The 10050-nt window shown below is 49.1% G+C and overlaps 1 protein-coding gene across 1 annotated transcript; it reads left to right on the forward strand.

Annotated features, from left to right (window-relative positions):
• The first annotated feature begins 3794 nt into the window (after positions 1 to 3794).
• LOC122365981 (nuclear pore complex-interacting protein family member B13-like) lies at positions 3795 to 10032 on the forward strand. The gene is made up of 3 exons (XM_043337695.1): positions 3795 to 3909; positions 7111 to 7278; positions 7583 to 10032. The coding sequence occupies exons 2-3, from the start codon at positions 7153 to 7155 to the stop codon at positions 9221 to 9223; spliced, it is 1767 nt and encodes a 588-aa protein (XP_043193630.1). The 5' UTR covers positions 3795 to 3909; positions 7111 to 7152; the 3' UTR covers positions 9224 to 10032.
• Positions 10033 to 10050: the final 18 nt, after the last annotated feature.

The raw sequence follows: 10050 nt of genomic DNA on the forward strand, positions 1-10050 counted from the left end.
GATTCCATTAGTCTATGTCCTGCTGGAAGGTAGCCCAAAGATCCTCGCTCAAGATTAGGGTCCGGATGGCAGCCGGTTAATTCCTTCAGAACTCCAGCAGGTTCGATTCGCACAACCACCTGGACCTTGGTAGAGCAATGAGCTGGCGCGCCGTCCTGCATGAAATTGCATGTTGACCTGCCATCGACCGTCGAGGCCATGCGTCGACTCAGAACTGAGCCGCTGGAAGCTATTGTTGGTAATGAGCCTCAGCGAACTCTTCTAATATGCAGCGTCTCATGGTCCTGTCTGGAGATGAGATAGTCCTTGAGAGCGTAAGCAGCTCGGCCAAATTATTAACCAAGTGGCCACTCTTCCTGGCCGCCATTTCAATGCGATTTCTGTCCCGGGCGAAATGGTGGGCGAATGCCCGATCTCGGGCGATCATCAACACTGCCAGCAGCCGTAGGTATGCATATCCCACCAGTGCGGGACTGTGCAGGCAGACGTCCCAACTGACCAGGAATAACACGCTGTGTTATTTTGGCCTGAAGCATGTCGACTGTCTGGTTCAGCTCCCCGAGATGGAAATTTTTTGCCTTCATTTTGCCTTCATTTTGCGACGCGGCCATTTGGTTGGGCAATTTATGTATAACTGGCCGTAGCTCGGTGACCCATGACCCGAGGTTCGGTCGTGACCTCATGTTCCGTGACCAAGGACCGTGCAATCTTTGCCAAAATCTTTTTCCAAAATCTTTATCCCTTAGGGGTAGAAACGATTAGAAACTGGATAAGTGTTGTCCTAGGTAGAGGACAAAACCTTTGCTGTACCCTGCATAAAACCACCTTGCAGTTTCCCTTCAATCGGCTTTGATCCAGCGGAAATAGTCCCGCATTAACCTCCCTCCTTAACCCGCGCCGGGCCGGTCCTCGGTGCAACCGCTCCGGGCCGGTGGGTGTCTGAACTCCTTCTAGCTCGGCTCCTGGGCCACGTAGCGACACGTGGTAAGCGACATTCGAAAGACCTTCGAAAATCAAGACGAAAGCAGCCATTTTTTAAGTCTGGTCAAAGGTCAGGTCACCAGAGAACATCAAAGGAAAAATCTTGCCTATGTATGTCAACACTTTTCGAAACTCCGGCGCATAACAGCGTTTTTTTTTTAAATGCTCACTACAAATTTTCTAACGACAGTGCTCAGTTTTGACCTCAGGTCAACGGTTTAGCCGCCAGAGGCAACAATTGAAAATAGTTGCTTTTAGAACAAGAATCGCTTAACTGTGCAGCACTGCAAGGTGGTCAAACTGTACCGCAACCCACATTTCCTATCTGCGCCCAACATGGTCGTAAAGAGCTTGATAAGGGAAAAAAGGGGAAACGAGAGAAATGAAAATGAGGTGTTGCTGAAGTTTGCGATGTGTGGCAGGTGATGCCAACTGTCGTCACCGACTGCAGGGTTGCCGAATCCAGGGCGGGTCCCGAACATCATACGAGATAGCTCGCAAAAATTGGGTTTTTGCCTTCTGTTCGCCTTTGGTGCATCACGTGAACAGCTTTCATCTTCATAAAGGTGTTGGATAAACGGTCCTGTTCCAGTGATTGAGTGCTTTGGGCCTGGCTATAGGTTGCATTTTTTTAATCATATTTCAACTTTTCGGGCGTCGCATTTTTTACCATTTTTGTTATGGGAAAACCCATAGACCTATTTAACGACCCTCCCCGCTCGTTAATCGGGACGAGTTCCTTATTAGCGTTTTTTTTTTTTAATGGCTTGCTAAAATGCTCACTACAAATAAATTAGTGGATATTGGGAGCGAAAATGAATATATTAAAATAGAAAAATGAACGATCTATCCGAAAATCAAGCCAGTAATACAGTAGCACCCATACAGCGTGAGCAGTGATGGTTCAAATTAACCCTCGCATGTGTAGGGGGGGGGTCGGATGGACCCCCCCCCCCATGGTTTTTCGCGAATAACTCGCGTAAAAAGCGGCCGATCGCGACGAAACTTTCAGTACCCTCGCATTGATCAATTTTACACCTACCCTGAAAATTTCATGACCCTGACCCCAATGACCTTTGACCTGTGACCTCTTTTCCGAGACCATGTTTGGCCGGAATCGCGATTCCGCGTATGTCGGCTCGCATTAGCCGCGCGTTTGCAAGCTTTTCGTGGTTTCAAACGTTCAAACATGTGATTTGATGTTGCTCCCATGCATTAGGGTGGGTGTCAAGGTCACCTGAAGGTCAGGTCAGGTCATTGACCTTTGGTGACCTCGGTTCACTTTTTCGAGTTTTACATGTTTCTAGGCTAGTTTTTGGAGCTGAATTCGAATTTAGCAACCATTTGAACATTTACGAAGTAGTTTTGGTGACTTCGTAACATGTTACGAAGCTGTCAGAGGCGGTTGACACGTAATACTAATACCCGTCACGACGCCTACTGGTTGACCTGACCTGACCTGACCCGACCTGGTCTAAATGCTTAAAGACATCATCTGTGATCAAAACTAACACGATATTCGTGATCAGCACCCCGAAAAACCCCTTAGCAGCCACACTTTACGACTTTCTAACAGGTCCCGATTTTCCCGACCTTGGGTCTTTGACCTGACCTGGAAGGTCAACCAATGACATAGGACCTTAAAATTGGGTATCATCGGCTTCCTCTCGTCACGGGCAACACGCTCGTTTTTTCCGCGAAGCTCTAGCTCGATCAGGGGCCAAACGGCAAGGGGGGGTCCAACCGACCCCCCCCCCCCCTACACATTAGAAGCTGGAAAACGCCGCACACATGCGAGGGTTAATGGGGGTCGCTTATTGCGCACCTACCCTATATATTCCCGCATTTCCATTGTCTCTGTGGTTGTAAAACGTTCAAACATGTGAAATCAAGATGGCCCTTTGCATTATGGTGGGTGTCAGGGTCACGTGAAGGTCAGGTCAAGGTCATGGACCTTTTATGACTTGGTTCACTTTTTATTTTTATTGCCGGGCATTTTTACACCCGGCATTATTTGCTAATCGCTACACATTTGATAGGATTGATGGAGATAGCTGTGAAGCAAAATTTGTACATATCTCGTTCCGTTCCAATCTAAGACGTGTCTACGGTCGATTCTAAAATTGAGTTGCTGTCGAGAGTCGAACTCGAGACTTTCCCTCGTCAGGGATTCCAACTGCCAGACAGCCAGACAGGAACATATACGAGATAGTGATCAATCTGGCGAAGTTCGAGGCAATTTGGCCTCACGTTTTATTTATCGAACGCTCGCTTTTGCTCCAGAATGAATGTAAAAGCACAGGAAATTAGGAAAATAATTTATGCTAGCTTTGACGAAGATTGTTATTTGTTACACTCAGTGTATAGGACATACTGTAACAGCTATTCATACTAATGGTGCTGCACTGTATGCTAGCAGTTGCTCGACCAATGAAGTTTTAGTCGTAATTTAAGTTCGCGAGTGCACTGTTCCTAGAAAGCTTGAGTATTTTCTTAAAATTTGATGTGTTTTGAGACAAAGAATATAAACAAAGAGAAATCAGGAAGAAACTTGGATGAATCCGTGCTAATTTGGGAAAAGACGACAGCGCTAACATTTGTTCCCTGATAGTTCATTTGGCTACAACTACCGTCAAACTGTAGCTAAATATTTTTGGAAGATATTTCTGTTGTTTTGAATTTTTTGTCTATAATACTATTTCATTAAGCGTGAAAATATTTTATAAACAAAAATTGCAAAAATTATGTGGTAACTATTTCTTGAATTTTCTAAGTAGATTACATTTCTAACACAGGAGTTGCAGAGGGACTGGATTTGTATGAAAAACACTGACATCCCTGACATCCGACAAAGATTGGGATGGTGTTCGCTGTTTGGGTGTTGTGTAGTTGAATTTAAGTTTATTGTTTTGTTATTATTCCTTAAAGGTAAGACACACTGAAGTAAGAATGGTGGTTTTGCTCCTTTAAGTCCATCTGACCCTTCATTTCTTTACACATTTGTGCTTGTTTGATCTGTAAACCACCATTTTCTGGCGAGCCTCCCTGAACGTGAATGGTAGGGGGGTACAACAAAAATAAATGCTCATAGTTGTACCAGATTAATGCTAATGGCTGAAATGTGCACACATTTCAGACACTTAAATGAACACAATAAGTTTTTGGATCTTATAACAGTAACTCAGTTGGGGGAGGTTTGGTCAATGGTTGTCATTTTTAGCACATGCCATATTTGGCAACCATGTGCTAAAAATGACAACGCTATCAGCTATTTTTAGCAACGATGAAGCCGATTTCACTCCTCAGCGAGGAAATCACGATTTTGGAAATACAAGCACTGATTTTGGAAAAGAAGTGCTGCCACCTGGTGCAAGAAGAAGAAACCAGCTTTAATATGGCCGTTGTTTGTATGGTAGTCCAACGTTGAAGTATACCCTTTTTTGTGGCCCGAAGTTGGAACTTTAAATTGAAGCATCCGAAAATGATCGATATTGATCGAAATCATGATGTTGATGAAAAAAATAATATGTTAAGTTGAGAGAGGAGGCCATTTTATCCAGATGCGGTGGTTTACTTCTTGAAATTATTTTTGCTTATGACGACTGCCATGTAATGAGGGATAATTAGCAGCTGTCATTAGCAAAAATAATTTCAAGAAGTAAACTACTGCATCTGGATAAAATGGCCTCCTCTCTCAACTTAAAATATTATTTTTTTCATCAACATCATGTTTTCGATCAATATCGATCATTTTCGGATGCTTCAATTTTAAGTTCCAACTTCAGGCCACAAAACAAACTACCATACAAATAACAGGCATATTAAAGCTGGATTCTTCGTCTTGCACCAGGTGGCAGCACTTCTTTTCCAAAATCAGTGTTTATCTTTCCAAAATCTTCATTTCCTCGCTGAGGAGTGAAATCGGCCTCATCGTTGTCAAAAATAGCAGAATCGTTGTCATTTTTAGCACGTGTGACAAAAATAGCACGTGCTAAAAATGACAACGATTGACCAAACCTCCCCCGACTGAACTGGACTGGTAATAATGCAATGCCAATGGGCAAAACAACAAGGGAAAATTGAAATACTGCATCAGTTGTGTCACTTTTCATTTTATGGCAAAGTGATAACTGTGTGAGGTTGCCATGCTTATTGACATTTTAAGATCCGCAGAAATGATGTCTTGTAATGGCATCAGCATTGGCAACTTGAACTTGCATTGCTGCAGTGTAGCCGAGGCATTCAGCTTTTCCTGCATTTTGTGCTTACTGAGCTATATGGAAAGATAATTTGAATGAAGTCATGTTAGCATCTACTATTGCTAAGCATTTTTTATATCAATATATTTCTGAAGAAGCATAATGATCTTATTCTGCTGATTGATACTTAGTGGCAATAAAACTTTGAAACCTCTAGAAGGATTAATTCAGATTGCGCTGATTTGCCATGTAAATGAAATATGGGAATCCACAGTATCAGTACCTTTTATAGGAGGCTTCAATTTGTTAATAGGTAACTAAATCTATTTACATATTTTACCTTTGAAAGGTATTGAAGGGACCTAGGCTGGTACCAGACGCCTTAACAAGAACGACTGGGCCATGCTCTTAGTCTTCTCCATGTAGGTTTAATAAGTAATATATAACTGATGCATTCTGTCCATCAGAGCTGCAAATGTAACATCTGTCTTGTACTGGACAGTTTACTTACTTATGCATAAAAATGCCAATCCTTACCTAGCCCAACGTAAAACCTATGTAACACCTAGATGTTTACAACATGCATGCCTACCTGAAGAAGTTTAACACCTATCTATGGCTGCTGTGCAGAGAGATAGATTCTTTTTCCTCCAAGAGCAAATATTACTGTTTTAATATGGGTTATAGAAGATTGATCCCTATTGATAAAGCAATATCATTTCCAAAGTCTGGGCACATAACTGACCACAGGAGGGTCACAGAACATGTTAGGGTAAAAGCTGTTTTTTGCCCTATAGTGTATAGTGTATTTCTTACTTGCTGGCTACAGCATTTACTCTGCTCACCCCTTGAATTTCCTACTGCTATATCACCCCTACTCCTGCCCACTTTACGTCTTCAGAATAGCATGTAGTCTATGGACACTTCACATTGGCTATGGAGACTAATGCAGCACAGGCACCCACCCCTACAACACAAGCTTTGGGCCTGTTCCAGCAATGTCCCAAAATTTGTCGATTTGGGTGGGAAACGACATCCAAATTAAATTCATTTTTCACGCTTACCACCAATATTTAAGAATAATTGTCCACTCCCAACCAAGAAAACTTAGGATTATTTACCAGGAGCAGTTGTGTGGATGCCAGGTTTAACATCAAACATTCTACACCCTAGAATAAAATACATGTTTTTGTTGTTTCTCACTCCTTTTAGATCTCATCGAATCAGCAGTTTTCTACCCCCTCCCCCCATTTTGGTGGGTATTTTTCCCCTCTGACACCCATGACAAAACTCAATTTTGGGACACTGTGTTCCAGTGCCTGCTGTAGAAATTCTTGACTGGAGTCTTTACCAGAAGTTTTACTGGAGGTGCAGGAATGCAATCTGGGGACTTCTGGAGATTGGTGTCAGGGATACCAAAAGAATGATGATAATTCACTCTCAAAAAACAAAATTTGTTTTTAATTTCAGTAAGAAAGATTTAAAGATTATAAGTGTACCTAATTTTCTGTATATTTGAATTGTAACATTAATGGTCAGAAGTCAATTGTTTACATTCATACTTGTCACATGTGCAACATAGTTGTAGACCAGAGCCTCCAGTGAACCTCCAGTGAAATGTGGAACTCGCAACTGACTGGAGGCTACTAAATGTCTGGAGCCTTGGCGAGAGCTTTCTGGAGCTTACTGGAGGCACTGGAATGCTCTCTAGATAATTCTAGAGCTTTCTGGAGGTTTCTGGAGGCGCTGGAACAGGCCCTTTTTAATTATCTTTGGTCTACATAATGCTAAGTTGGTCCAGAAGTTGAGGTATGTTTAGATAAGTTTTCGTTTTTAAATCTCTGAAGGTATCATATCATAATGAATTAACTATTAAGGCATACGTACAAATGGAAAGTGCTAACATTGTTTTTACCCATTGATCTGGCAGGTGGCACCATTGAGTGGCTTTCGTCGCCGACAGCAGCTCGGGATGGGGCTGTTTGAGGGGCGAGCGCGCGTCAAACGAGCTACCACGGCGCCGCACAGCAACCTCACCATCGACGTCTTCATATCCAACAACAAGCTGGGCAAACGCGTCTCAAAATCACTGATGGAGGTATGACATACCGATGGTGTGATGAGATGTTCTGTGGTGGTGACTGGTCACCAGTATCATATGTGCTGTGCATGCAGTGTTTTAAAAAAGATATGTGCTCACAACTTTGCTTGATTGGATAATTAGTGTTCAACAGGATGGACGCCAAATAATGCCTGATGTCCACATATGAGACAAATAAGTAAACGAGATTCAGCCATTTCTGTAGCAAACATCTTTCCCGTCATTCTCAGTTGCATGTGTGATCTTCTAAGTTCTAACGACGTAGGTTCTCATTTTTGACCGCTGTTTTGTGTGTCCCCAGCCGCCAGACCCGGACACCGAGCCGCCGGATCGGCGTCTCCGTCTGCCGGGCTTCCTGACACCGGCACGGGCGCTGCGTCACCGGCCACCGCCGGCCGGCGACGAGCCGCCGCCGCTGCCGCCACCACCGGCGCCTCCACAGGCCCTCGCCAACGGCTGCAACGGCCACAGCGAGCCGGTCAAACGGCGGCTCACGGAAGCCCAGAAGCTGATGATCAGTTCAGAGTGCCACAAGACCGAGATCTTTGCCACGAAGCTGCGTCACATTCCGGGCCGACCGAACGGCGTCTCGCTGCCGCCGCCACAGCAGAACGGCGAGCGGCCGCGGCGGCGGCGACGCTCCGAAGAGGAGGAGGCGACCACGCCGCGCAAACGCATCACCCATGACAGTCTGCTGTTGCGAGACAATCACGAGTACTACAAGGTGGAAATTCTGACCGGAAAGCTGCGATCGAGTCGGCGTCTGTCGGGCGACAGTGATGACCATCCGTCTTTGGAGCTGGACACACCGGACGATGTCGGTCCGGAGGACAGCTGCGATAGTTTCCGTGTGGTGCGGCGCGGTTCCGGGCGGCTGCTGCGCGGCCGCGGGCCGTGCGGCACGCCGCACGGCTGCCGACCGCCGCCCGAACCGCGGCCGGCCGAAAACGGAGAGGCGAGTGAAACCGAGGAGAATGGCGCCGAGCCGGCAGCGGAGACGGCCGAGCCGGTGACGCCGGCCGCCGCTCCGCCACAGCTCGGCTTTACGTTTGAGATGGCGCCGAACGGTGAACAGTGGTATCAGACGTACTCGCGCGAGACACAGGGTCAGAGTGTGGTTAGCGACCTGTCGGACGTGGCGGCGGCGGGCGTGGGGCCGCGGCTGCCCTACCAGATGTCAGAGGACGAGCTGTTCCCGCCGGAACCGCCGCCGTCCACCTCCAGCTCGTCGAGCGCGCCGCGCGCCAAACACCGGCGCCTGCTGCAGCTGACGGCCGCCAGCTCGGCGCGCAAGTCGCCGCGGTGCCACGCGTCCACGCGGGCGGCGCGCTGCTCAGTGGACGCGGCCGAGGGCGTGGCGCTGTGGGACAGCAGCCTGGAGCAGGTGCAGCTGGTGGCGGCCAGCATCTCCAGCCTGCTGACGGCCGCTGAGGAGCAGCACGAGCCGCTCGCTCCGCCGGCGGCCGGCCGCCGCCGCCGCCGCCGCACGGCCTCGCTGTCCGAGCCGGAGCTGGAGCTGCCGGCGCACCTGTCTGGTGTCACTCTGGCGTCTCCGGCGCCGCTCGAACTGGGCGACCTGCTGCGAGCCGGGCCGCTGTGTCCGCCGGCCCCCAGTACGCCGTTGTCCAGCCGTCAGCCGCAACAGCCGCGGCGGCGCCAGGCGGAGCAGCCGCCGCCGCCACCGGCGCCCAGACAGCGGCGCCAGGCGCAGCAGCGCGCGCGCCGGGGGCTGCGGGAGGTCGACAGTGACAGTGAGAGTGAGGCGTCGAGCTCGGCGGGCCGGCGGCGCCGCGGCGGCCGACGGCGCAGCAACCGCACCGGCTGGCCGCGCAGCCGCACCCGGCGGCCCGTCCAGGGCCTGCTGCAGCGGGCGGTCAGCCGGGCGGCGGCCACCGTGCGCGCAGCTCGGGCCAGCCGCCGGCGCGCCCGCGCCGCCAGATAACCGCCCGGCCCGGCCCGTCGCCGCCGCCTCTAGGCCAGATGATTATTTATGTTCCCACGATCAAGTCCTATTTGCCTTATAAACCGGAGTCTGCATTGTGTTGAGGGGTTACTCTCAGGAAATTGGGCTTCTTGCCGCATCGTTTGACTCCGCTGTGTACAAATGATTTCCCCAAAGCTCCAGTCAATCCGTCACTGTCTGCCATTGGTTCACGTATGGTACTGTATATATTGCAGCTTGGCGGCTGTGCACGAGTTATTCGTTGATAGGTTTGTACCGCATGCTGCGTCCAGTTCAAAGCATTATTTTCCGATCTGATTTCCATTTGTGCACTGGGGCCTCCGTGATGGTCTCACTGTCGCCTGTCTGCGTGTATCTGTGTGGGTCTGCGCTAGGTGTTGCCCATCTGTGTGCAAGAGTGCGTAACCGTTTATACTTTTGTTTGTGTGTGTGCGAGTGAATGGGTGTTGACGTTTGTATATCCATGTGTGAGTAAATGTCCGTGCTCGAGCGCTCGCGGGCGAGAGGCGTGCGCCAGCCGCGGCCGTTCCGAGCGCCCGGCCGTGTGCAGCGCGCCCCGCCTGGCGGTGATCTCAATCCTGGCCCGGGCGCCGTCTTCCCGGCTGCGTGTGCCGCCCAGCGCTCGGTACTCTGACCTGTTGTGCTCTGTCTGCCCCGGTGGCCGTCGGCCGCCGCCCGCTGCGGCTCTTCCCGGCGGTGGCGGCGCCTTCCATGCTCCGTTCGAGCCGGCCCGACTGTGTAACGCCGCCGTATGCAACGCTAGGAAATATAGTCTCGAGTGAAATGCCGCCGCCGGCCTCGTTTCC

The sequence above is a fragment of the Amphibalanus amphitrite genome, unplaced genomic scaffold (genome assembly GCF_019059575.1).
Source record: "Amphibalanus amphitrite isolate SeventyFive unplaced genomic scaffold, NRLGWU_Aamphi_draft 000775F_arrow, whole genome shotgun sequence".
NCBI lineage: Eukaryota > Metazoa > Arthropoda > Thecostraca > Balanomorpha > Balanidae > Amphibalanus > Amphibalanus amphitrite.

What these genes read in the sequence shown, in the direction of transcription:
- LOC122365981 (XM_043337695.1), top strand. Translation starts at nt 7,153, where the DNA reads ATGGGGCTGTTTGAGGGGCGAGCGCGCGTCAAACGAGCTACCACGGCG. An exon ending in TCTCAAAATCACTGATGGAG is followed by an intron (nt 7,279 to 7,582) that starts GTATGACATACC and finishes GTGTGTCCCCAG; the next exon opens with CCGCCAGACCCGGACACCGA.